The following is a 27,971-nucleotide window of genomic DNA, read 5'->3' on the forward strand; positions in this document are numbered from 1 at the left end:
TGTTCAGGGATACCTGGGTGGCTTAGTTGGTTAAGCAGGTCATGATCCCAGGGTCCTGGGATCAAGTCTCACATTGGGCTTCTTGCTCAGCAGGGAGCCTGCTTTCTCCCTCTACTACTCCCCCCTGCTCATGCTCTCTCTCTGTCAAATAAATAAATTAAATCTTTAAAAAAATTCTATCTCATTAAGTCTTTAGCTTAAAAAGAATTTATGCTAAAAATCATTTGGGAGAAAGAGGAATCATTTTTCAATGATATTTTTTAAACTGCTTGTCCTTTACATTGTTAAATACATTTATTTAAACAGAGAGGTATACCTTGGTTGGAAATTATTTATAATCCAAAATAGATACTGATAGAAATAAATAGAGCATATTTTAAAAAGACTTGCAGCATTTTGATTAAAGAATTAGGAATAACTTTCCATTTTATAAAAATGTAAAATTCTTGAGGAAAGGAACATTACCTAATTTTTTAAATCTCACAGTATCTGGCACAAGTTTATACACATGTACTTCATGAATAACTTATTCAATAAAAAATATAGATAACTTCCTTCCAAAGATATTTTTTGAGTGTCCACTCATTTTGGTGGGCTTACTTATTTGCATTGTTGTAATTTATATTTGGCAAGGTATGATTAAAGTGAAAACATTCAAAAATTAATAAATTTCAAATGGCCAACGAGCACATGAAAAGATGCTCAACATTATTAGGCATCAGGGAAATGCAAATCGAAGCCACAGTGAGACACCACTTCGTACCCACCAGGATGGCTGTAACCCCCAAATCAGATAATAGTAAGTGTTGCTGTGCATATGAAGAAATTAGGATCCTTATACACTGCTGGTGGGAATATAAAAACTGTGCAGCCTTTGGGAGATAGTCTAGCAGCTCCTCAAAAGGTTAGAGATAAAGTTATAATATGACCCAACAATTTAGGTATATACCCCAAAGAAATGAAGATATATGTCCACACAGGAGCTTGTAGATACGTTCATAGCAGCATTATTCGTAAGAGCCAAAAAGTGGACACTGCCTAGATGTTCACGAGTAAACCATGGTACATCCCATACAATGGAGTATCGTTCCGCAATAAGAAGAAATAAAGTCCTGTCACGTGCTGCGGCATGGATGAACCATGAAAACACGCTAAGTGAAAGAAGCCAAGTGCAGAAGACCACAGATTGATTCCATTTGTATGAAATGCCCAGAACTGGCAAATCTGCAGAGACAGAATCTAGTAGATTCATGGTTGCCTAGGACTGGGAGATGTGGATAGGGAGAATGAGAGGTGACTAATGGGTGTGGGGTTTCTTTTTGGGGGTGTGCCACATGTTCAGAAATTGATCATGGTGATACTTGCACATTCTGTGAATATACTAAAAACCATTGAATTGTACACTTTTAAATCAGTGACTTGTGTGTTCTATGGTTTGTACCTCAATAAAGCAGATACTTTAAAGAAGAAAGTGATTGCAAAAGCTACCTAATTGATGAAAGGAGGGTTATAGGGAGAGCTAGAAGCCAGGAGTGAGCATCCCAGGTCCATGGCCCAGCTTGGGAGAAGTCTTAGAAACAGGGATTGGATCATTAAAAAGGGATGTGGAATGAATTTCTGTAAGGACTGAAAAGGAAGGGTATGGGGGTATGTAAGAAGTCAAAGATAGATCTGGTTGCCTTAGTGATTGGAAATGGCAGGGATCCCCTTTTAAGGATTACTAGTCTGTCATGGATCAGAATTTGGTGACTCTGACCTGGACTGCAGGACGATGTCTGGTGGTAGAAGTCCCATCAGTGGCCAGAGAAGTTCATGTTTCAAATATCTCTAGTTGGCCTACATTTGACGAAATAAAAATACGCTTTCTCTGTACCACCTTGCTTTTTAAATTAGTATGTATTCTCTCAGGAGAGCAAGGGAGAATTTTCAGTCTGATCCAGCGTGGGGAATGTTGTCTTTCTAAAATGGAAGCACTGACTTCACCAAACCATTATCCATGTAGGTTTTTCAGATGTTTTCAATTAAATATTAAAAGCGTATGAACCTGAGTGTTGTAGAGCCACGTAGGGTGATAGGAAACTATTATTTTTATCACTGCCAAGAAAACAGAGAAGTTGAAGGCATTTTTCTTCTAAACGAGGAACCGTACATGTATACAATACAGTAATCATATCAGCCTCAGAATCCTTAATATTGCATTCGTTGTAATTCCAGCTTTCACACAGAAAAATTATGTGTGCATGTGTGCACATGCTCAAATAAAAGAATCCCTTCAGGGGCACCATGTTGTTATGTATCCAGATATCCTCCTTTCTCCTCCTCCCCTCCCCCACACCCCTCCCTCGTTGTAAATTGGCTTATTAAAACTGGTTCACAAGCCTTCTTTTTTTCCCTTTGTGATTGCCTTGGTCTTGGATTTTCCGTGTAGGACTAAAAATTCAAGTCAGATTTCAGTTACTAGGATAATTTTCTTTGAATTTTAAATTTTTCTAAGTAAATGCATAGATTTTTAATGAACCCGGCATTCAGTGGGTTTGCTTTAAATTTAGCTGGAGAGTTAATTTCATGATTGATTTATTAGCCCTTTGAAAGTATAAAAAGTGGTATCCGTAGTTCATGAAGACTGAAAAACATCATCACATTTTGTTTAGCATCTTTTTAAAACCAATTAAAAGCTTTTCTAAAATGGATTGAACAGGAGAAAATAAAACATGTTCCCTAGGTCTTTATTTCAATCAAGTTGCCCTGTGTTGTGCAGGAGAAGAGATCGAGGGGGGGTAGAACACTGAAAAGGGCTGTCCCAGCAGGGAGCCACGCCGGAGAAAAGGGCTGCTCTGAGAACTCCCCGGCCACGGCTCAGAAAGCCCCCGGCCGGCTTCATCTACATGCAGAGTCACACAAGGCGTGGGGGTGCCCCCCCGCACCACAGAGGTTTCACATGTGCTTCCCTGCTGATTCCTGTGAAAAGCTAACAATTGGCTCGGAGGGTAAAAGACCACTGCAGTTCACCCTCCCCGGGCTGGATGTACAATTTGTCCAGTGTTAGGAAATGTCCGGCTTAGCAGTGAGAGGCTTGAAGACACCCCTCCTTCCAGTGAGATTCCTAAAGCCGCCTCTTTTACTCAGTGACACTGGGGCCCTTTTCAGGTTTTGCAGATTTATGGAAGTTGAGGGGAATGTGCTTTTCAGCATCAGGAGGATTAAAGTCTTGGTCTTAGCGGCAAGGAAGACGGGGTAGGAAAGCCGTAAGGCCAGGTGAATCTTCCCGCAACCTGCGGTACCCAAGGCACCTGTTTGTTTCTTTCTGGGGAGACAGGATACAGCACCTGCAAAGGAACCCTAGGCTCTAAAATGACATGACTTCCCCAGTGTCCTCAAGCGCGCGAGTAGTTAGTTAAACCCATTAACCTGACTGCTTTAGCGCTCCGTGTCCTCAACACGATGGGGAATCAGATCGGAAGACTGCATCTGTCGTCTGTCCTACAGTTGTCTGTTGGAACGGGCAACCGGTCCTCTCTGAGATGGTCCTCTGTGAGATGGTATATAGAAAACGGTAGCATCCGTGGGGGGACCCGGGTTAGTGGCTGTCGCCACTCTCAGCGCAGCCCCCACCAGCTGCCATCCAGCCTTCCCCAGGGCTGACCAGAGCTGGTGTCTTTGTCCGCCTAGAGCTTCTTTGCCCCATACCAGCTGGAAAACTCTTTGGAAACTGTACACTCTTACAAGAGAAGACCACTCTGAATTCATACCAGTGTTACTGAAGTAGAATTCAGACCTAGCAGTTAAGAGTTTTAGGTAAAGTCAGAGTTGTTGGAAAAAAAAAAAAAAAAAACAACTACCTCACTGCCCTGGCACCTAGGGTTTAGAGCCAGGACTGGCATCAGGGACCAGTAGAAAAACACTGTAGTGAGCTGCTGGTGGGAACTCGGGCAGGCAGCTCTGTCTGTCCCATAGACTGTGTTTTAACCTCACCAGTGTCTTGACAAGACTGCTCTTCACATATTCCTGACAGGACATCCAAGTCCAGTCTTCAGAGATGTTATTAGGAAGTCTTGGTGCTATTAAGCAACTCTTCAGCCTTTGGGTTGCTTCAGCGAAATAAGCAGATAATGGAAGAGACTCCAGATCGTGCAGGCCTAAACATGAGTATCTCCCCATCTATCTGTTCAAAATTAACTCCGGCTAATGACTACAATATGACTCAATAAGATGTAGAACCACTTTAGGAAAGAGGAATAGTCATTTTGCCAGACATATTAATCGTAGTCATTGATGTGATGACTTGTGCATTGGACTGCTTTGTTGAGGAAAAGTTGTATGATGGTTGACAGTTCAGTAGTCCAGTGTTTCCATGTATTAAGTCAGTGACATTAGATGGCTACTATATTTTATAAAATTCTCTATACTTGGCTTAGTATAGTAGTTGTCTCAAAGTTCTATGTAAAATATATATATTTTATATATATATATATATATATATATATATATAGAATGATTTCAGTTACATAAAAACTAGTGAAAAAAATGTGGTGAGTCCATTTATAAAACAATGCTACAGATACCTGCTGAATAAACCATCATGTTTTCAGGGGCACCTGGCTGGTTCGGTTAGTAGAGCATGTGAGTCTTGATCTCAGGGTCACAAGCCCCACGTTGGGTGTGGAACCTACTTAAAAAATAAAGTAAATAGGGGCACCTGGGTGGCTCAGTGGGTTAAGCCTCTGCCTTCGGCTCAGGTCATGATCTCAGGGTCCTGGGATCGAGCCCCACATCGGGCTCTCTGCTCAGTGGGTAGCCTGTTTCCCCCTCTTCCTCTGCCTGCCTCTCTGCCTCTCTCTCTGTCAAAAAAATAAAATCTTTTAAAAAAAATAAATAAAATAAAAAATAAAGTAAATAAATCAAAAGAGACACACCTTTAAAAAGCATGTTTTCAAAATAGGGTTTTTGTTGAGTTTGGGAGAGCACAACTATAATAGGTATTAATGGATATAAAAAACTATAAGATGTGTAGGCACCATTTTCAGCTAACTCAGAATTAAATATCTGAAGTTTAATCATCGGGAAACTGCTAATGGTGCTGAGGCACAATATTCTCTCCCTGCCAGAGTATCTTCACCGAGCCCTGCTGCGATAAATATCTTACTGTGACATGACCTCAGGGTTAGAGAAGTATTGATTTTAGTACCATAGTATTCTGCAGTGGCATGGGTCTTGTGCGGAGCCCTGTCTGCAGACCTTGCTCTTTGTATCGGAGCCAGAAAACCTAAGTTTGAGTCTTAGCTCAGTCAGCTTTGAACCAGTCCCTTAAAATCGTTGTCTGTTTCCTCATCTGTAAAATGGAGGTAATTTTCCCTGCCTCTACCCCACTGAGGGCCAATGAAGATAATGTATCAGGAGGTCCTCTGTAACCCTGTGGGCTACGCAGATAGAAGGTACTGATGCTTTCTCGTGAAGAGCATGGAGTTACTGAAAATTAGGAATCTGCCATTGTCCACAGAGCATGGCGTCTGTAAAGGATTGATTTATAGAGTCTTAACCCAGCATCTTTGAAAAGAGAATGGATGTTCTCTTGACTGGAATATTCCCATTGCTTGGTGCCAAGGGTTGACCATCTCCGATTCTGTTCCTGTTTTGTGGCTGTTCCAACGTTCTTAGAGGGTCTGGTATTTCATTAAGACTGTTGTTTGGAACTAGATTTTCCACTTTGTTTGTTTGTTTAAAGAAAGGAGGTGCCTTTGGATGGTCCACAGAATCTTTTTAGCCTGTAAGATGGGAAAACTAAAGACTGCAACTGCTGTATAGAGCAGATCATCAGAAAGTGAGCTGGAGTTCCAACCTGGAATGCCCAGGCACAGACTCCCTCATTCACAGTCTCCCTCATTCACAGTACTGGGAAAACTTAAGTATGCCCTACTTCCCTCTCTCCCATGTGCTGGAATTTAGAAGCTTCCTAAGTACTCTGGTCTGAGGATTAGAGATCCCTGTGATAAACGAAGAATGAAATAGAGACAAGAAGTTCAGGGCTGAGCAGGGTAAGGAGTCAAGGGAGGAACGGGGCTTCTGGCCATTGTTAGATCCCTGAGGACACTGCCTGTTACGTTTATCCTCAGCCTCCAAGGACTGGCCCACCTACTTGCTTTTCCCCTACAGCCGCCTGTTGCTTGTGACTAAAGCTCCCCTGTTCTCCTAAATTAGGGTGGACCAGGTTAGTGTCTCACAGCTTCCCTCCTGACTTTTTGTCCCTGAAACAAGAGCACAGATCTTTGGAGATTTCCTAGGGCTTTATACTGTGTGGCATAACAACTGTTGGGTAAGAAGAGCCAGTAAGGGGCGCCTGGGTGGCTCAGTGGGTTAAAGCCTCTGCTTTCAGCTCAGGTCATGATCCCAGGGTCCTGGGATTGAGCCCCGCATCAGGCTCTCTGCTCAGCAGGGAGCCTGCTTCCTCCTCTCTCTGCCTGCTTCTCTGCCTACTTGTGATCTCTGTCTGTCAAATAAATAAATAAAATCTTTAAAAAAAAAAAGTTGTTTAAAAAAAAAAAAGAAGAAGAGCGAGTAAGAGGAATCTTACAGAAGGTCCAGAGCAGTCCGTCAAGATTCCTGATAGCTATTGGGAAGTAGACGGAATGAACTCTTGGTCTTGTTAAGTCACTACGTGGTCTGAAGCCACATGTTCATCTTGAGACCTTCCGTACCCCTCACACTTGGGAATGGAAAGTGGGCTTCCACAAGCAGGCGCCAGACAATCTGAGCGGCCCTGCCTTCGCCTTCCTTTTTTTTTTTTTTTTTTTTTTTTAAAGATTTTATTTTTTGTTTGACAGACAGAGATCACAAGTAGGCAGAGAGAGGGGAAGGGAGGAAGCAGGCTCCCCGCTGATCAGAGAGCCCAATGCGGGACTCGATCCCAGAACCCTGGAATCAATGACCTGAGCCGAAGGCAGAGGCTGTAAGCCACTGAGCCACCCAGGCGCCCCCCCCTTTTTTTTTATTAAACCATTTAGGCTACGTGGATGATAGTACTTACTACAAATGGGTGTTTTGAAAATGGTGCGTCTTAACTACACATAGAACCGGCATTGGCAGTGTAAATAATGCACAAGAGTTAGAATCCAAAGACTTGAATTTGAATCCAGTCACATCTGAGCCTCAATTTTCTACTTTCCTAGAATAGGAACAATAGTATTACTGAGGTTAAGAATGTGAGAGTTTAATAAGCGTTTATTGCAGTTCTCTGTAACCTGCAAAGCACAACTTGGCCATTACTTTATTATTCACTTCCGTGAAAACTTTGACTCTGTCTTTCCCCACACAAAAATATATAAAACCAACAAAGCAACCAACCCTTATCAAAGGAGCTCGGCGCCAGGTGGCTCCAGCCCTAGAACCTGGGAAGAAAGTGCATAGCAGCTTTCTCTGCCAGTCATCGACTTGCAGCCCCCGCCTGCCTTAGCCAGCCTCGGAGCAAGTGGAAGATGGGAGCCGGTTTCCAGAATAAGAGGGACAATAATGGGAAGGAAGGACCGGGAGAAATAACCAGGTGACCACAGTCAGATGGAAAATTCTGGCCACCCAGCTCGTGACCCATTGTCTCTATAAACTGGGCCTGTGTCAGAAACGGCCAGAATAACTCTCAAGTCACCTTTCACTTAATCCTGAGTTACCCTCCGAGTGTGATTTCAGTCAAAGAATAAAGGACTGAGGGTGAGGGGGTGTAATGCCAAAATTGTTCCTTATGGTTGTCTTTATGTCTGTCAGTGGCCCTCCAGGTTTTTGAATGCGTACCCCTACCAGTAAAGAAAGCATATGAGCTTATCCTCCCAACCTTTTTTTTTTCCCCTCCCAACCTTTTAATACTACATCTCTTATTCTATCAGATGATGTTCATTTTAGAACATACACAAAAAAGGAAATTTTTTGAAGAATGCGGTCAAAAATAAAAACCAAAGGAAGTTCTATTATTTCCCCATCTTAAAAGCACCTGCTATACCCTAGATGGTAGGATTATAGGTGATTTTTTTTTCTGCTTTATTGCTTCTTACAGTTTATAAATTTTCAACAGTAAGCATTTGTTACTTTATAATCAGGAAAAAAAGAAAAATTTAATGTGTATACGATTGTTTTCATTTTTTACCAGCAGCATGTAACTGTCAAAATTCTTTAATTCCAATCCTTCCAGCTGATTTGCTCTTCAACTAACAGGGTTAAATGAATGCACCTTTGTCTCTCAGCTTGTCTATGTATAATTTCTTTTTTGAACCTTGTTTTTTCTTGTAAGGCTGATTTAATTTAAGGTCTGGTCTGTAAGACACCCTGCGGTCCTGAGAGGAAAACTGTGAAAATGTCTCATGCCTCTCACAGTTGTCTGTGGAGACCCACCTGGCACTCAGCTCAGTGTTGTGCCTCCAGTAGGCTCTTATGAAGCTGGAATGCCAGTGCAACCTTGGTGGTTGATGAAGATAGATGGTGACAATTGTATTAAGTTCCATGGAAGGGCAATGGGAAGGTTTTTCCCCCCATCCAAAAATATTTCTTTTGACATACAAGTTTGAAATATTACTTTACAGAATATATGCTTTCCCTAGGATGTGTATTTAATAAGCATCTGTTCCACACTGTAAAATAAAGGATGAATGAGACACTTGTACCTGCCCTCAAAGAGCTTACGATCCAGAACCACTGGTCAGTTGTGCAATTGGTGAGCAAAGTAGAGTGACAGTTAGATTTAACATCCAGCCCACCCTTTGCTCACCAAGTCGTCCGCCCCGTGGTGTGGGGCTGCATCCACTTGGAGTGGGGTTGCTGCATCTGGTAGATAAGAATAAAAGACACGCAGTTAAATCTGAATTCCAGAAAGATATCAGATAATTTTTGGTCTATCTCATGCAGTGTTTGGGGCGCACTCGGGGCTTTATCTGGCAGCCTTAGCCCTGAGAGTGACTTCTATAAGGTGCTGGGGCTTTGCTGGGTGGGGCGAGGAGAGCTGCATATTTCTTTCTAGTTCATCTACCTACGAAAGGTTTTGTTTTTTGTTTTTTTTTAATTAACTGAGTGTAGTGTCCCTGTCACAATCCAGTGATGGAGAGACATGTGTGAACATGATGTATCTGATTAAGTTTTATAAGCTGTGTTGGTTCCAGTGGAATACAAAGGAAAGCACAGCCCATCTTACTGAGAAAATCTGCAAACGTTCCACAAAGCGTTCTTGATCTTGGTCTTGAAAGATGACTAGAACGGGACTTATCAAGGCCATTGTGCCACGGTAAGGAATTCCAGCTCGGAAGCAATGAGGAGAGATGGTAAAAGATGCATCTATGCCAGAATTAGCAAATTTTTATTACTTATACACTACCTGGTACTTGGAAATGTAAGGATATATTTTGTGTACAGTTACTTACCTCAGGCTTCCTACGGCGTATTCATTTTCCCTGGAGACAAGAATAGGAATTCGTAACAAATCAAAAGCTTTATTTTTTTCGAATGATGAAAGCTTAACCTCTTTAAAATTTGTATTGTTACACTTTAGCCTTTTTTTAAGAGGAAAAATTGCTACATACATTTGTGGTGTCTGCACTGTGTTAAAGAATAAGGATCATCATTACAAATAGTAATCACACGGGTCAGAAATATCATGGGGGACAGCAGGAACTGTTGGGATGTGTACAGCTCTGTCCAGGCGGTCATGAAATGCGTCCAGTGTGCCTGTTTTGTTTTGTTCTAGTTTTTTGGTACCTTTCCTTGTTCTTAGTGGTTTTACCGTTAGCTCTGACTTGCAAAATCCCATTGAATTGTGTTAGCCTACCTACCTCTGATGGTTCCGCTTTTCTAATTTGCTGCCTCTGGTCAACTGTGAACTAAAAAGGGTTGGGACTCATGAGATGTTTGTAAAGTAGGAATAACCAGGCCATAAGAGTTGGAGGAGTTTTCCTGTGTGCAGGGCCACATTATGACTTACATGGGCCCTTTTCTCCATAAAAACATTCAGAATTTTTATTTTCCAGCTGTTGGTATTTCAGACATCTTCTTGGGGTGCCTGACTGGCTCAGTCAGTGGAGCACGTGACTCTTGATCTTAGGGTTGTAAGTTTGAGCCTCATGTTGGGGTGTAGAGTTTACTTAAAAATAAAATCTTTAGGGGCGGCTGGGTGGCTCAGTTGAGCATCCGACTTAATTTTGGCTTAGGTCATGATCTCAGGGTCATGAGATCGAGCCCCAAGTCAGGCTCTGTGCTGGGTGTGGAACCTGCTTAAGATTCTCCCTCTCCCTCTGGTTCTCCCCCACCTAAAAAAATAAATAAAACTGAAATAAAATAAAATAGAATCTTTAAAAATAACAATAACAACAAAACATTTTCTTTGACCTGAAAGTTCTTTATTTTCTTCTGATTTTAAAAGAAAATAGAGGGGCACCTGGGTGGCTCAGTGGGTTAAAGCCTCTGCCTTCAGCTCGGGTCATGATCCCAGGGTCCTGGGATCGAGCCCCACATCGGGCTCTCTGCTCAGCGGGGAGCCTGCTTCCCCCTCTCTCTCTGCCTGCCTCTCTGCCTACTTGTGATCTCTGTCTGTCAAATAAATGAATGGAGTCTTTAAAAAAAAAATTAAAAAAAGAGAAAATAGAGGGGTACCTTGTTGGCTCAGTCGGTTAAGCATCCAACTCTTAATCATGGCTCAGGTCTTGATCTCGTGGTTGTGAGTTCAAGTCCGACACTGGGCTCCACACTGGGTATGGAGCCTACTTTAAAAAAAAAAAAAAAATGAATATTTTTGTGGGCCCTTCCAAGTTTTATGGGCCCTGGCCACTGTGCTCACTGTGCCTAATGGATAAGATGACAGTAGCAGTGAGTAAAATCACTTGAATCTCACTTTGTTTGGGTGCTAGAAGTTAGAGGATTTTTGCTTATTTCTTGGCTCTGTGTTCTGGATAGCTGGAATTATTCAGCCGACTGGCTTCCATGTAAGTGAGGGCATGTTGATCCGTGTTCGAAAAGGTTGGGGCCTGCAGGATTCCATGGACTTGTGTTGGGTTAAGTGAGGGCAGAGTGTGGAGAGAAGGCAAGTTCTGAAATATCTTGGACATAAGACATCATTGCGAACCGGTAGAAAACTCTGGAAAGCGTTTCAGTAAAGAGGAAGGCTGTGGATAAAAGTCACAGAGGTAGAAATTAAATGAGAAGGAAGAAGAAAATTGACCTGGTTAGAGCACAAAGGTCATTGTAGGGCGCTTCAAACTAAACGACTAGAAAGGGAAGGAAACTTCCTGTGGGTGCCAGACTAAGGAGTTTGGATCTGCTAATGAATCAGTGGTCATCTTAGTTCAGTTTCTAATGAGAACTATTCCTTTCGTCACTAAGAATACTGTGGCATAGTCAGTCCAGCTTTATTTTCTTAATTTAAACTTTTCGTCGAAGAGCTCAGAGATCATAATTCCTAGGTGATGTATCTCCCTGACTCATAATTAAGAGATCAGCCATTGCTGATAGGAGTTAAAAATTGCACAGATGAGAACAATGGGCAGCAAAGCATAATGGAAATGTCTAAGAGGCCTGAGCTCTAGCTTCAGCTCCCTGCCTGAATATAAAAGCCACAGACAGGTCCCTTCACCTCTCATCCCAGGTTTCTCATCTACAAAATAACCAGGGGAAGACTAGGTCATCTTTAATATGAGGTCATCTTCAAGAGCTACTCAGGTGTAAAATTTCATGATTCACTATCTTTTTCACAAATTGATACTAAAATATTATGTAATATGATAAAGTGATCTGCTCTTGCCTATAGTAATTAGTTTAAATTATTTGGGGTGAAGTTTCTCATTTCATACTCAGTCTGCATCATGAATTCCCCTCCTTATTGTCCTCTGCCTCGCTCACAGCACCACGAGGATGGTTACAAAGACCGACAAAGACCGTAGACTAAGAATTTGCTCCAGGGGAAAACCTAATGGAGAGTTTAAGTGTAGTTGTCTGCCTGGCTGTAGCATGATTTATGTGAAACATCCTTCTTTTGGTATTCAACTTAAATATTTAACCACAAAAAAAAAAAAAAAAAAAGTTACCAGACATTTGAGCATGAGAAATCAGAAATGCATGCAGAATATGCAAAGAGACCCCAACCTCTCCTTTTACTATCCTGACTACTGGCTGTTTTGAATGGTCGTTCATTTTCTCCCTTCTTTTGGGGAAACCAAGAGTTACAGGAGATGCTTAATAACACTTGTTGTTCCACTAGCTTGAATGAATGCCTTCTAATGAATCTCCTCTCTTCCCCGTCAGTGAAATCTGTGTTATCTGATCCGTAGCTTAACTATGCATCCGATGAGTTGATGAATTGAAACCAAGAGATGACAGCCTTCCTGGTATCTGCCTACATTGTAAATGAGGTGTAGATGCCATTCATTCTAGATTATTTTCTTGAAAACCTGTTACCGCATTCCCCATTGGGGGCTCCAAGGTATAGACTCTGAAATGGTCGTTATTTTCCTGTTGAGCACTTGGTATCACGTGCCTTTTTCCAGGGCGGGAACAGGGAATGTAATGAGGAAGGAGTGATCTGCATCCCCAAAGTCTGCAGTGAGATTACTGTTTCACCATTCATTCAATGCAAATGTACTCTAGCACCCCCCCACATATCAATAGATCCAAACAGACAAAAATCCTGTCCTCCTGAAGGAAGACCAGCAATAAATACAATACTAAGTGAAGACAATAAGCGAGTGAGGTATTTCCCATGTTAAAAAGGGGATCCATCCTGAGGGGAAGAGAGCAGGATGAAGGGAACGGAAGAAGGGGGGTCTGCAGTTCTACATGGTGGAGCATGGCGGGCTGTGTGAGCCTCGCGGAAGGGGTGACGATCAAGCAATGCCATGATGTCAGGGGGAGAATCAGGTGGTCAGTCGTATAAGGGAAGAGCATTCTAGGTGGAGGGAGCGCAGGAGTGGCTTCTGTGGCTGGGGATGCTGCGCTAACAGCCACCAGGGCCGAGATGAATAAAACAGGGCTCCATACCTGCAGGGAGCCGACGGGCTAGGAAGGAGATTCAGACTTGCAGTTAAGGGCAGCCATAAAGCTGTGTAAGAACTGTGGTGGGTAGAATGTTTTTTGGTGCTTTTTTTTTTTTTTTAAAACATCTCTGTGTTGAATAATACAAATGAAGTAAACATATGTGAAATTCTTCCCATTTTCACTGATGACTGTGACTGAGGCTAGGTAAGTCGGGGAGTAAAGCACGGCTTACTGGGAATGCTTCTTCACACCCCTGCCCGGAACTGGCCTCTCCCTCAGAAGCCTCTTGCTGAGGCCACTCACTCTCACCCCCTGCCCCGACTCCTAAAGGTGATGGTGGGTCTTTAGTTCAGACCTCATGTGGGCCTCCCTGGAACCCTTGTCAACTGAAGACTGGGGCTCTGCTCTCCCCCTGAGAGTGAATCTTGGGAGAAGGCGCTCCCTGTGCATCATTGGCTGTCAGGACCCTGGGCCAGGAGGAGAGAGATTTGCAGACACCCCATTGTTTGCCCACCTAACCTAACCCTGACCTCACCTCGAGTTAGGGAGTCCTGACCTCCTACACAGGATGCTCTGTCAGTTCCCTTCAAGACCCTTCATTCAAGCTCGTGCCTCCTTTCATTCTCGCCTCCTCTGAATGACTCCCCTTCGCCAGCCTTCGCCGCCCCCCACCCCCAACAGCACTCTACTCTGACAGGTGGGTAGGATTTTTATCCCATTTTTATGATCGAAGAGGAGACGGGTACTCAGAAGTGAAATAATCTACTCCAAACCACACCGCTGTGAGCGACAGAGCCAGTCCTTTTGCTCCTGTACCAAGCCACCAATCCATCCGGAGACTTGTCGCTCCTCCCTTGCCGTCTGCCAGCCCTGGGCTTGCCATAAAAAGGACATCGTGTGGTGAGGTCTCTGGGGACGGGGTTGGGGGGTTGCGAGGGAGGTGCAGATCCTTCCTGGGCGTGCTGACTTGGAGAGCTGGCATGTCGCTGTCCACCGGCCCCTAGACTGTCCTGCCCGGAGCTGCCAGGATCCTCTTTCTCTTCCTCACTCTTCTGCCTCCTCAAGAACCTTCTTTAGTTTCCTGTTGCTTTTTATATCAAATCTCCTTCCTTAGTTAAGCATTCCGAGTCTTCCTTTCAGTGGCTGCCCACTCCCCTCTCTAAAAAGCCTTCGTTTTCAGCCTTGAACTCTCTGGTTCAGCTGCCTCCACCACCCACATAGGATTTAGTAGCATTAAGAGACCCGTCCCTTCTCCTCCAGGACCTCCTCTGTGTCCGTGAGTCCCCAGTACTACGGCAATCTTCCTAGATGCCTCGATTCCAAGGAAACTGTCCCCTTATGCTCCGTCCCCTCGACCATTATAAATCTGTGTTTGCTGATGTGTTACTTGGTACTGGTCCCTGAATGTGCATTTGCTCTTCCCAGCTAAGTTGTAATCACTTTGAGGGCACAAACCAAATCTCATAATTCCATAAATACCTGAACAGAATAAATTCTTGTTAATGATCTGACTGACTAGTCTTTTACTTACTGGGTTTATAAATTCTTTCCATTCTGAAAATCTTCTCTCTCAAAAAACCCTCAGACCCTTAACAATCAGAAAATAAAGTTTAAGGCCCCGGCACTCAGCAGTTTTGAGTTGCACTTTTAAACTCACTTCTTAATCCATTTCAGGGTTCCCGATTGTTCCCGGTTAATTCTTCTTACCGAGGGTGTATTACACTTGCCCAGCATTGAATGATATGGAAAGAATGGCCTTTCTTTTACTGCATAACTGACTTTACTTTTGTTCACAGGTTAAAATCAGCCCTTCCATTCCACTGCAGTATTATATTGGTGGCATTTTTATTTAAGAAAAAAAAGCTTTCTTCCACATGAACTTTTGTTACAAATCAGTTTATTGGGGCCAATCAATGGGCAGGACCTATGAAAGGGTGTGGATTATCTGGTTAGTCCTTTGTGTGGCAAAAGGCTTAGATACTGCTTAGTACTTTGTTCATTCTTCATCATGTAAAGAAGTGTTTTTTTGAAGGATCAACACCTGACTGAGCCCTGCCTTTTTCATGGAAATGTTTTCACCTGAGTTGCTTCTTATGGCACTGAGAATTAGTTAACTAATACTTATTTAACCTTGGAACAATGTTTATCATAATCCGATTGGCAGATAATCATTTTATTTAGGCCCGTTCTTTATTATATCAGGAACTAGCAAATCTCAGTAAAGAGTATGCTGGGAACAATTTCTTTTTTTCTCCTTCAAATAAGTTATCATTCTGCTTTTTTTCTTTCCATCAAGGGGCATGTTTCCATGCTGTAGACTTAAGACTAGTAGCCACACATTAATGAGTTGGATTTCCCCTCTTGGGTTGAACTCTACTTTTATTTTTTAAAGCCAGCTTTCCTATTACATGCTGCTGGCAGCTTTTCATCCAGAATGTTCTCCAGTATGATTTACCACATTAACACACTCAGAGTTGTTTTTTCATGATAAAGCTTCCTCATGAGCATTACCACTAATTAATAGACAAAATGACCCAACACAATTTAATTATTTGGTAATGATTTTCGGTGTTTTCGTAAAGATGAGCTTTACAAGTCAAGGCCTGAACTTGCCTGGGTCGTGACCTCTCTGCAGTGTTTGCAGTCTTGTTAAACAAGGAGTAGAGCAAAACATAAATTAGTGTTTCCATTATAAGTTGCTGTACATTTCCCAGTCTTTCAACACTCCAAAGAGCATAGTCATGGTTAAACGTAAGAGAAAGTTTCACTTGGAAAATGGCAATTCCTGCTTTCTGGAGTGACTAAGAAGCTTCTTCCTTAAGGCCTTTCTTCTAGGGCCAATGTGTGGCCCTCCTGGAGAGGAGACAAGATGAGGGAGTTTGAGTGTTGAGCTATAGAACATTAAAAACCTCAGGAAAAGGAGAGATGACAGTTGCCTTTCATTGTAATGAGGACGTACTAGCCTGTGTTGGCCCTTAGCATCTGTTAGCCTTCAGGGTTGTGTTCCTAAGTTTAGAGATGGAATTTAGCGTTGAATGTTAAAGTACTACTCTTCTGTGATAGTAGAAATGTGTATATCTTTGTGTGTTTGTAATTACCCCGACTCCCCAGTTTTTGTTTTTATTATTTTGCCCTCAGACTTATGTATTTCTGCTCCTTCTCAATTGGAATATCCTTCCCCTTCATCTTTCTAGTCAACCCACTCGTTCCTTAAGACTCGATTCCAGAAGAAGAACAGGTGTTTCTCTGCCACGTGTTCCCTCCCTCTACCATGGCGACCTGTGCATAATACCCCCCATCTGCCCATAATGTATCCTCATTACCTCTTTTGTAGCTGTCTCTCTATATATACAGGGTCTGTTCCAGATTCATCTAGGAGCTTGATAAAGGTCTGTTGATAATGTGTTTGATTTTTAGCTAGTTGAGTTCTTGAATGATAATAATGATTATCCTTCAATCTGTATACTTCCCAGGAATACTGTCCCATGGTCTTTGCATAGTCATTGTATGCCAGCCTCTAACTGTGCCAGAAGGTCTTGACTTTGCTTCTCTGATATTCCTTTGTTTTTGTTGGTTCATTTTCCATTATTGGCACAGTAGGTGGACAAAGACAGTGAATAAGACTGAGAATGCATGATCTGCCTTATTGATTGTAGTGGTATAATGTTTACAAAACCCAAACTGAAACTGTTTTGGCATCCGATCGTCAATTTCTTAACATCTTTTCCTGCGTTTGTTTTAATTTTCACATAATAATTTATTTTCTCATTGATTTTCTTTTTTTTTTTTTTTAAAGATTTATTTGTTCATTTATTTGGAAGAGAGATGGTAAGAGAGCAGGAATAGGGGGAGAAGGAGAAGCAGGCTCCCTGCTCACGTGGGACTCGATCCCAGGACCCTGGGATCATGACCTGAGGTGAAGGCAGATGCTTAACTGACTGAGCCACCCAGGCACCCCTATTTTCTCATTTTAATATCCTGAGTTTCTAAGATCCATGAATAGGTTTAATGATTGTATTAAAGGCTTATCTTTGGAGTAAGTGTGTACCATAAATCTCGTGACATAGTTTAAAATGCACTCCTTTCCTATTTTCCAAGTAAACGTTTTTTAAAATATGGTTTTCTTCTTCAAGAACAGCAGTGTACAGTTTTGGATTCTGGATCTGGCTTCCATTCCTGGATCCATCATATATTAGTTATTCGGCCTTCAACAAATTACTTGTATCTGTGAGATTCAATGGCTCCGTCCATAAAGCAGAGAGAATACAAGTACTTAATTCTCAGGATTGTACGAACATGAAATGAGACATTGATCTGAAGAGATGCCATTCTGCAAGTAGCAAATGGGAGTCTCCATATTGAATGGTGGGAGACCCAGATCCCTTCCCCCATCGACTCCGAGTATGCCGGAAACTAGGCTTTATAACCTTCAGGAAGACCTTTGAAGGACCCCCAATCATCAGCCAAGTCTTATCTGATCATCCTGTAGTGAAGCCCTCAGACTAAGAGCTTCTAGTCACTAGTTTAGCTCTTAAATCTGAATAGTCATCCAGCAATCACCAGATCCTGGAGGGAAAGCTCCAGTGAACAAATAGGAAATAAAGGAACTCCAGGGAGACAAGACAAAGCAGAGAACAGAAGGAAACATTACAAAATCTGTAATATTCACACAAATCTAAAATAAGGTATCATACCCATTAAATACAATAAGACATAGTAAAAAAAAAAAAAAAGAAAGAAACAAGAAAGAGCTCTTAGAAATGAAAATATATTATAGAAAGAACTTAATATAAAGGTTGGAAGATAATGTTGATACTAACCCAAAAAGTATTTGAAAGAGAAAGGTAAAAACCAGGAGCCAAAAAAAAAAAAAAAAAATAGAAACTTAGTCTTAGTAGACCAGTATGCAACTAAAGGAGGTTTGGGGGCGGGGGGTTGAGGGGTATAAAACCCCCCCCAAAAAACAAAAACAAAACAGAAAAACACAGAAAATGAATGAAAAATATCAAAGAAATAATCTAAGATTATTTCCTAAAACTGAATCACTTTTCAGGTTAGAAAGGACCCATCTAGCACCAGCAGAATGAGCAAAGACTTACATCAAGGTGTGTGATTTTAAAATTATAGAATATAAAGGTAAGGAGAAGGTCCTTTAAAATTAAAAAAAAAAAAAAGAGAGAGACAATATCAGAATAATATCAGTCTTCTAGCCAGCGCCACTGAAAATGAAAAGACAATAGAAAAATGCCTTCAAAATTCTGGAGGGAAAATTATTTTTAGCCTTGTTCTCTGTGCCTACTGAACTCTCAGGTATTGAGTAGACAGTATAAATGGTGGAATAAAAGCATTTCCAGATGTTCAAAGTCTTTGCATTTTTACCTCCTGTGCACCCTCTCTCAGGAAGTTATTGAAGTAGGTGCACCATGGAAAAGGGGATGAATACAGAGAGACCAGGATGTAGGGGATCTAACAGAAGAGAAGAAAGTTCTAGAACTGCAGCTATGCAGCAGCAATCCATCCAGACTCTCTGAGAATAGAGGGCTCCAGGAGGGGGATGTCTTAAACAAACAAACAAACTTTAAAATTCCCTGACATGTTTGAATGTACTGAAAGGATATTCGTGGTTGTGTTTGTTTGGGGATGAACTTGTAATTGGTACTTGGTCAACTAAGCTGAGGGTGAAAATGGCAGTTACTAAGTCTAATAAATACAAAATGTTTCCTAGGAAAGGAAATGTAATAGTATATTACATGGCTTAGCTGTCAATCATATTTATATAATCATGATAAATACTGAATGTAGCCTTATTCAAAGACTATGAAATAACCACATTGGAAGGGAAGGACAAGAAAAGGGGCACAGGGTGGGGGGTTGTGAAAAAATAATATTAAATCCCCATCTTCAATAATAGGTGGTCAATAAAATTTAAAGCTTAAAACAAAGATCTAAAAATAGTGGTATAACCTTGTTATTTAAAGAAAAGGAGGTAAATACAAGAAGAAAAGCTTAAGAGTTTAAAATGATTGCCTTGGGGCACCTGGGTGGCTCAGTGGGTTAGGCCTCTGCCTTTGGCTCAGGTCATGATCTCAGGGTCCTGGGATCGAGTCCCGCATCGGGCTCTCCGCTCAGCGGAGAACCTGCTTCCTCCTCTATCTCTCTCTCTGCCTGCCTCTCTGCCTACTTGTGATCTCTCTCTGTGAAATAAATAAATAAAATCTTTAAAAAATAATAATAAAATAAAATGATTGCCTTTGGAGAGAGGGAATCAGAAATGGTGGCGTAGGACTGCTATAGGTTTTAAACATTTTTTGTATGTTTTGGGGTTAAAAACTGAAATTTTAAAATATTAAGTGACACAGTTATGTAAAGCACTTGGCACCCTGCCTTTTACAGGTAAGTATTGCATAAATGTAAACAATTATTGTTAACCTACTCCTTTAAAATTTTTTTTTTATTTTAGAGAGAGAGGGTGTGAGCGGGAGGGGCAGACGGAGAGAAAAGCTCAAGCAGACTCCATGCTGAGTGCAGAGCCTGATGCAGGGGCTCCATCCATCTCATGACTGAGATCAGAACCTGAGCCAAAACCAAGCGTCAGATGCTTAACTGACTACGCCCCCACCAGGAGCCCCCATCCTGCTCCTTCTTAAAAGCATTATAAATCTTTGCTAAGTGGGTGATACAGACTTCCAGTTCATTCATCTCCCTTTTTCCAGTCCCCACCATACGTACATCATGTTGGCTGTCAGAAATGGATTACAGCATATAAGTCAGTATCTTTTTATTTGGTTTGTATGTCTCTCTGACTTACTTATCCATTATTTTATTGCCGTGAATGACAAGAAGAAGCTGTTGCCTTTCTGAATCCTGTGCTTGCTACTTTCCTTTAGATTTTCACAAGGAAAATTCTGATTTTTTTTATTTTTTATTTTTTATTATTATTTTTTTTTTTGCCTAACCACCTGCATTTCTGCAGTTAAATAAATGGATCTTGTTCAGGTTTACTCTAGTTTCCTAACCAGTCTTATCCTGCATTTTAACACATTTTCTCCCTGTGATCAGGGCCGCAAGCTTCTTATCATCGGGACCACTAGCCGCAAAGATGTCCTTCAGGAGATGGAGATGCTCAATGCTTTCAGCACCACCATCCACGTGCCCAACATTGCCACAGGAGAGCAGCTGTTGGAGGCTCTGGAGGTGAAATGAGTCAACGGATTGCAGAGTGTCTGTTAGAGAGGAGTCAGGGTTGGGACTAATGCTAAGGAGGCGTGGCGGACATTGCCCCTGGTGCCTGGTTTCTGTGCTAACCTGGAATAGGGCACCTGGAATATACCTTCAGTCATTTCAGGACTTCGAGGAAGAGAGGAATGTTAGTGAAAATGAATGAATCTCCCATTCCTTGGTGTAGGCAGCACCCAGCCTGCCAGGAATGAATTACTCTGCGCCCACAGGGAGAGAGGCATGCAGATTACATGGGCCAGAAACTCGGAATGGGGGGAGGGGAGGGTAGAGCAGTAGAGTAATCAATATGTGGAAAACTTGGTCATTTGCAAATAGCTTTCCCCTCATTTACTTGCATTTAATAAATTGGCGCAGTGATTAAAACCTCAGAGACTTCAAAACTATAGAAGTTCAAAGAGACTGCTTTATTAACAAGTTCATAGTATGGAAATGTTTCCTTAAATTTTTTGAGGATGACAGAGTTTAAATTATTAAAAAATGTAACCTTCATTAAACTCTTGATTAATATCAATGTACACAGGTGACTTGGTGAGATCTGGAAAAGATGTCGTGTGTAGTGATTTGTTCAGCAGTGGTAAAAGCTTCTTAAAATTCTCAAGACCCATGCAGTTGGAGCATACTCCAACAAAATAGAAATCATCTCTATGATAAATATCTCCAGATTACCTATGCGAGCAGCTCTTGGGCCGAGGTTGAGTAAGGTTTAAATTTAGTCTCTGCTTTGACACATGTTAAAATTTTTAACTGATGCTTATTATGGTTTGAAGTTTTTTTTTTTTTCTCCCTGGCCCCAGCAAACATATCTCTGAATTATAATGGAGGTCTCTAGGAAAACGGGATTTAGGATACCCGTTTTCACGTTCGTTAATTGTACCTAACGGGATGAAGAAGGTCAGGTTGGATTTTAAAATAGGAGAAAACCCTGTCAGTGTGAACCAGTCAGGTAGTTCTTACTGCACTGTTCTTTCAAGGATAAATGTGAGCATTAACTAATGTTGTTGATGCACTCGCTACAAAAGTGCTTTTGTCCTTTTTATTGCTTTCGTAGCTTTTGGGCAACTTCAAAGATAAGGAACGCACCACGATCTCGCAGCAAGTCAAAGGGAAGAAGGTCTGGATAGGTATCAAGAAGCTGCTGATGTTGATCGAGATGTCGCTCCAGGTAAGATGCTGCGTTCTCCCTGGGATGCAGGCACAGGTGCTTCGCGACGTACCAAGAGGTTTTTCTATGTCCCTTGCCAAGGTTTGGTTTTGTTTTGTTTTAAAGATTGTATTTTAAGTAATCTCCATACCCAACGTGGGGCTCAAACCCATAACCCCAAGATCAAGAGTCACCTGCTCCACTGACCGAGTCAGCTAGGCGCCCCTCCTTTGCTAAGGTGTTGCTTTTTGTTTTTGCTTTTTTAAGATTTTATTTATTTATTTGACAGAGAGAGACACAGCAAGAGAGGGAACACAAGCAGGGGGAGTGGGAGAGAGAGAAGCCGGCTTCCCTCCGAGCAGGGAGCCCAATGCGGAGCTTAATATGGGGCTGGATCCCAGGACCCTGGGATCATGACCTGAGCCGAAGGCAGATGCTTAATGACTGAGCCACCCAGGCGCCCCTTTTGCTAAGGCTTTCATTAGTTTGTTACAATTCTCTTATTTCTGTACTCAAGTTGCTATTAGTGGCCTGCTTCTAAGACCAAACAATAACTTATTAATACTTTTCTAACTTCTTAAAATTCACAAATGGAAGAAAAGATTATAAAGTTACTTTCCATTTTAATTAGGGAATCATAAGGTCTTAGAACTAGAAAGGGCTTCAAAGTGGCAATTGCTCTTCTGTCATAACTGCCCACCCCCATTTTAGAGATGAGGGTACTGAGTGTCCCACCAGTGGTCCGTGGGTTATCCACGATCACAGCCAATTATTGATGGAAGGAAGATAGCATCATTTATCAGAGGTCTGGAAGCTACTGTGTCTTTCACCAAAAGGGGCCTGGGAGACTGTTTTAAGGGACAAGCTAATTGAATTGTACAGAGTAGACTTAGGGTGTCTGTATTTTCCTCTGGCTGGGCTCCTCGAAACTTCATGCAAACTACTGTAGGGTTAAAGCATCCAGGATCACATAGAAGACCGAGCCCTAGGCCAGCGCCTGGGCAAAAACAGATGAAATTTCTCTGGAACTTTTTCACGTCTCCTGACAACTTACTTTTCCTCTTTTGGGAACTCCACCCCTCCACGTGTCCATCCTGTGTCTTCCTATCCTTATCTGACACACTGGCTAGATAATAAATGTATTCCTGCCAAGTTCTGTGAGTTCAGGGACCTTGGCATTTACTCACTGTTTGAATCCATAGTCCCCGGAACAGAGCCGGACACAGTCGGGTACTCGGTGAACTGTAGTCACCTGGGTCCATCCAAGTTCACTGCTGGACAGACTGGCTGCGCTGTTGGCATTTTGTGTCACTGCTCAGGCCTGCCCTCTTGGCCCTGGGAGCAGTGGGTGGCAGAAGTGAAGTTTCACTTCCACGGTTACACCAGAAACAGGCTCTTGGACCAATAACGAAGGGGGAACGCAAAGTGAATGCTTTTTAATCTTTACTGGTACCTTTATTTTAAAACAGAATTGTGGCTTTCAGAAACCTATAGTTGAATGTATGGAACATTCTGCCAGATTGAAATTTACTTATTTTCCACATCGAGTGGTCAATTGAGGTTACAGACTAATCACTTGACTTAGGATTACCCTTGGTAAAGGTGCATATACAGATGTATTAGCTCTTCGCTTGGGAAAAGATAAATCTGTCGAGATCGTCAACTCTACTCTTCACTTTTTTGGTTTCAGCATAATTTTTTTTTTTTAAATAATTGCATAGGAGAAACTATGTGGGCTTTTCACTCCAGTCCCTACCCCTTCTTCCTTTGATGCCTGCGGGTCAGTGATCACCTTAGCGCCTCTCGTGTGTGGGGCAGAAAGCGAGAGTGGGGCGCTCGGGCCTCGTCTTCAGCGACTGACACTTCATAGGCCTCTGAGTTTGAACCCCTTCTTGTCAAGTGGATTTTGTGCAGCTGAGTGAGTTCTCTTCAGATCTGCCTGAGAGAGACCGAGCCTAAGTGGAGAGGCATGTAGTTGAGCAGAATATAAGTCATGTTACCTCTCTGTTCACGATACACGATTCTGTTAAAACTTGCACAGTGCTGAGGATCTGCTCTGACTGGATGTCACCTGAGGGAATAAAGTCATTTATCTAGATTACTTTTTTCCTCCCTTTCTCTTGACTTTTAATTCCATAGCTACAGGCAAGTCAGTAAGTCGTTGCTCACACATATTAAATATATTTAATGGGCAAAGACCTGCAAGCACTGACTACAGCTGAGTTCCAGCCAGTTCCATTTTTTTTTTTAAGAACTTGACAATTGATTCATATGTAATTCTATTCCCAAAGAGGGAAAATGTTTCTTTTGTTAGCTGTTCACACTTTTTCTTGGTCCTTTGTAGTCTGACCTCTTAACTTTGCTACATTTGAAACTTCGGTTCGATGTGTTTCTGGGATAGAAGAGAAGAAATCTTAAAAAAAAAAAAAAAATGTGGTTGGGGGGAAATCTATTTGCACATTTCCCCACAGCTGCACCGACATTTGAAAGTTCTCCCTGGAGGGCAGGGAGTTCCCTCTTGGGAAACAGACTCCTGCCCTGGAACATTTTTTAAAAGTTAGGTATGTTTCTTACAATAAAAATTCATCTTGAGGAATTAAAGATGTGTTTCATGATCATTTTTTAGATAACTTCACATCTCTGGAGGACCAGTGAGAACAAAATATAATTAAATAAATTGGTATAAACATGAATATAAAAGGAAAATGAATAGAGAAAATTACTAATATCCTAAACTTGGCTCCCTGAATCAAAATTCCCCTATTTTCTCCTAGATTCAGGATGCTTTTTTTTCTTCTTCTTCTTCTTTTTTGAAGACTTTATTTTTAAGTCATCTCTACACCCAACTTGGGGCTCAGACCCACAAGATCAGGAGTCACATGCTCCCCAGCCTGAGCCAGCCAGGCTCTGCTATCATGGTGCTTTTCTGCCACAGGAGACCCAGATTATCCAGCAGCCATGTTAGGGGAATCACTCCACTCTTCATTTTTTTTTTACTTTTAGAACCATTTTTTTCATTAATTGCAAAGAAGAAACTGCATGCAAGACCAAGACTAAGAAAAGCTAATGTGTCAATCAGGAAAAGTTAATATGCCCTTCAGCCCCGCGTGAACAGCCACCATCTGGCCTCACACGTGTCCTCTCCGACTTGCTGTGTCCTCACACAGCGCCGGCTAAGGGGGCGCTCTGCTGAGGTGCCTGGGAATGACCGGCTGGGTCGCTTGGAGCCTCGTGCCCAGTGATTCTCTGTGCCGGGAAATCCCGTTCACTCCCGAATGATGTAATCTGCTTCGCTGTGTATCAGGATACTGGTCAGGGAGCAGGTAACCTATTTCTGTGACTCAGCAGGGCACTGGTGGATGTATGAAACCGAGCATTTCCTTGGCATGAAGTGCATAGTTATTAGATGGTGCCATTAACCCGTGTTCTTTATTTCTGCTGATGTATTTAGATGGATCCTGAATACCGTGTGAGGAAATTCTTGGCCCTCTTAAGAGAAGAAGGAGCGTAAGTACACACAACGTTAGGGCCGTCCGCCAGACTTAGCCCTCTGCTCAGTCCGGGTGCCTGTTCTAAGCGTTGCTCTACCAGTGCATAAACATTTGAATTCTCAACCTCTCTTGGACAACTTTGTTTCCATTTATTAGCCTTCTTCACTGTGTTGTAGGTCTGAGAGACCAAGCAAGGAAGTTGGTTGTACTGTTGGTTTGCTCTCCCTGTCCTGCTTCGCAAAACTTCCTTGTCGCAATGCAGGAAAAAACTCGATGGTACATATTTATTGGAACCTGCTTTTAAATGCATGGGGCTACGACCATTTTCTTTTGTGAAATGCTATTTTAATAGCAAATGCATAGTAAAAAAAATGTAGAAAACCCATTAAGAAGCTTTTAGTGATTTTGTGATAAATGGTTTTTTTGCACACCCTCACCTGCTTTCTCTGTGTCGGGTGTTTCTTTTTCAGTAGCCCCCTGGACTTTGAAAATGGACTCTTTGAACACGCACAGTGACCAAGGGATGTGACCAAGGTGAAGAGTGAAGACGGCCTGGGACCTTCACTCAGCTTGCTCAAGATCCTAGGCGAAGTGAAATGTTCCCTGCCTTCAACACGTGCTCACTCTGCATGATTAGTGCAATAAAACTCCCTTCCTTGTGCTTACTCGGTCCGTTTTGTGGAAGGTACACATTTGCTCTAGAACGCTCTGCTTCCCTCTCTGTGCAAGCTAGGATGATTTCTTCTTCCTCGGTCCTGAAGTGTGGGAGAGTTGCTGCACTTGGGAGCGCTACACATTTCAAGCTCCCTACCACCCTCTCCACCCCAAACCTCTCAGTAAATGTAATATGTTGTAGCACAGCACCTGGCCTGTTAGAAGGAAGACTTTCTAGATGTAAACCAGGAGCAGTGACTTAGAAGTATGGGTTCAGAGGGATTATCTTACAGCTCGCCTGTACTAACACTAAAGCTACTTGGGTATATTTGGTTAAAGGTTCTCCCAGAAGACTGGTTGGTTATTTTTGCCTGAAGAAACAGGGCTTTGGATTTCTAAGATGTGGTTCGCAGTCATTTTCAGAGATGTTCCCAAGTTGTAGCCAGGAGATCTTTCTTAATAGAAAGTCCAAATACCACTGTGTTGGCCATGGCATCCCCTCAGTGTTACTCGTGTGCTCTGTGGCAAGAGATGTGGCGGCCATGACCACGTGGTAGCTGTTGCTAATGACTTGGGAAAGACCTGTATGGAAAAAGCCTACACCCCTGAACGGAAAGGAGTCATTAAAATAAAGTCATCTATAAACCTCTCAGCACTAATTAGTGTCCAAGTCTAAATGGGAAAACATAATACTAGAGGCATATTACTAGTATCACCATTTTTCTTTTTCCTCAGCTTAATGACTTAGAATTTATTCTTCCTTTATTTTAAACCCTCTGTGCTATCTAGCGTCGAAATAAAACACTATTCTCCAGAAGAAACCATTTTCTAGCCCTCACCCTGAGACTTTTAACATCCATTCCAGTGCGTTTAACACACCTCCTTTCCCCTCCACACGCTCCTTGCAAGGGGAAGGAGCACCAGTGGTTTGTCTGATAACTGAGTTAGAAGGAGTGGGTCAGGTCATCATATCGGTGAGGAAACTTAGGAAGCGCGCCACTGTCTCCCCACCGCGGCTTCGAATGCAGGGACGAGCAGTCAGCAGCCACCTGAAGGTGCCTCATGCCGCCCATGAGGCTTGTGGCCACAGTGGCACTTGGGTGTAGCTGTCATTTGTGCCCATGGTAGAAGGCAGATTATCTCCAGATCCTGCCATCTGTATATTTTTGGTTGACTTCCGTGTCCTAGCTACTTCGTTTTGGGTTTTCACCCCTAGCTTATTTTGTGGCTTTTTAAAAAGTAGATTTTGTATTGTGTAATTCTGTGATCCCTGATGGCCAGTACCCCGGGTCGCCTGATCTGTTGTGCTTGCCTCTTTTCTCCTCCCAGGAAAGCCACACACATTGTATTAACTTATGGCTCTCGTTAAATGATCTTTATGTCTTTGTGTTTTGTCCAAAACTATATTGAAAAATATATATTGTTTCATGCAAATGAAGGAATGCAATAAAGAGTACCTATACTCGAAAACATTCTGTAGACCATGTTTTGTACAAAACGACACGTAACTGATAGGAATGTGTGAAGCAGAGGGGGGCTCAGGAAAGCCCCTCCTTGTCTTAACGAGCCTAAGGAGATGGAGGATTTTTATTTTTATTTATTTATTTTTTTAAAGATTTTATTTATTTATTTGACACAGAGAGAGATCACAAGTAGGCAGAGAGGCAGACAGAGAGAGGGGGAAGCAGGCTCCCCGCTGAGCAGAGAGCCCGATGCGGGGCTCGATTCCAGGACCCTGAGATCATGACCTGAGCTGAAGGCAGAGGCTTAACCCACTGAGCCACCCAGGTGCCCCGAGGATTTTTATTTAAAAATCTCTGGGTTTCATTATTTAGGAAGCATACTCCATTGAAAAAAGAAATATATCAATAGCGTATTTTCAGGAGTTAATGCACAACAAGAACCTTCTTACTTATTTTGCTTATTTTCGCCTTATTAAAACACTGAAGCAGATCAAAGCCATAAATGGGTTAGTAATAATCCAGAAAGGAAAATTGTTTCTCAATTAGAGTTCCTCCTTTGAAATGTGCAAACCAAGGGATTCAAACACTCTCAGTGGGATTTCTTCACATGGTTCATTTTTGGAATCCTTTTTGCATTTTTCTGAGCTGTCGGATCTCAGCCCAAAAGCCCGATGCTTAGAGTTGGATGAGGTTAGGACGAAAGGCAGCTCAGAGAATCAGCAAGGCTCAGTGCAAAGAGGTCATCTCCCCAGGAGTTGTCCACAACTCCTAGGAGGACCCCGGGGCCACCCTGGGCCCTGCATAACCTTGGGAAGGTAGGGTCTTGAAGCTGTCCAGTGCACTTCAAAGCTGCCCTGGGCAGAGGGTGAGAGAGAGTACGACGTCACAGGCCTAGCGACAAAGCAAAGGAGACCAGCAGCTGCTGCTTTAGATTTCTTCCTATATGGATGCACTGTGAACAGGCTAGTTTTTGTCAGAAGATATAATTAAAAC

General features: G+C 42.3%; 1 protein-coding gene across 1 annotated transcript in view; it reads left to right on the top strand.

Annotated features, from left to right (window-relative positions):
• Positions 1–26,975, top strand: part of LOC111158089 (N-ethylmaleimide sensitive factor, vesicle fusing ATPase) — a 151,889-nt gene extending 124,914 nt beyond the window's left edge. The window contains exons 18-21 of the mRNA XM_022519923.1: positions 20,050–20,184; positions 21,278–21,391; positions 24,822–24,877; positions 25,332–26,975. Of these exons, the coding sequence (XP_022375631.1) occupies positions 20,050–20,184; positions 21,278–21,391; positions 24,822–24,877; positions 25,332–25,377 (351 nt within the window). The 3' untranslated portion in view covers positions 25,378–26,975. The remainder of the gene's footprint in view (positions 1–20,049; positions 20,185–21,277; positions 21,392–24,821; positions 24,878–25,331) is intronic.
• The last annotated feature ends 996 nt before the right edge of the window (positions 26,976–27,971 follow it).

Source organism: Enhydra lutris, unplaced genomic scaffold (assembly GCF_002288905.1).
Source record: "Enhydra lutris kenyoni isolate GAN:26980312 unplaced genomic scaffold, ASM228890v2 scaffoldscaffold57, whole genome shotgun sequence".
Taxonomy (NCBI): Eukaryota; Metazoa; Chordata; class Mammalia; order Carnivora; family Mustelidae; genus Enhydra; species Enhydra lutris.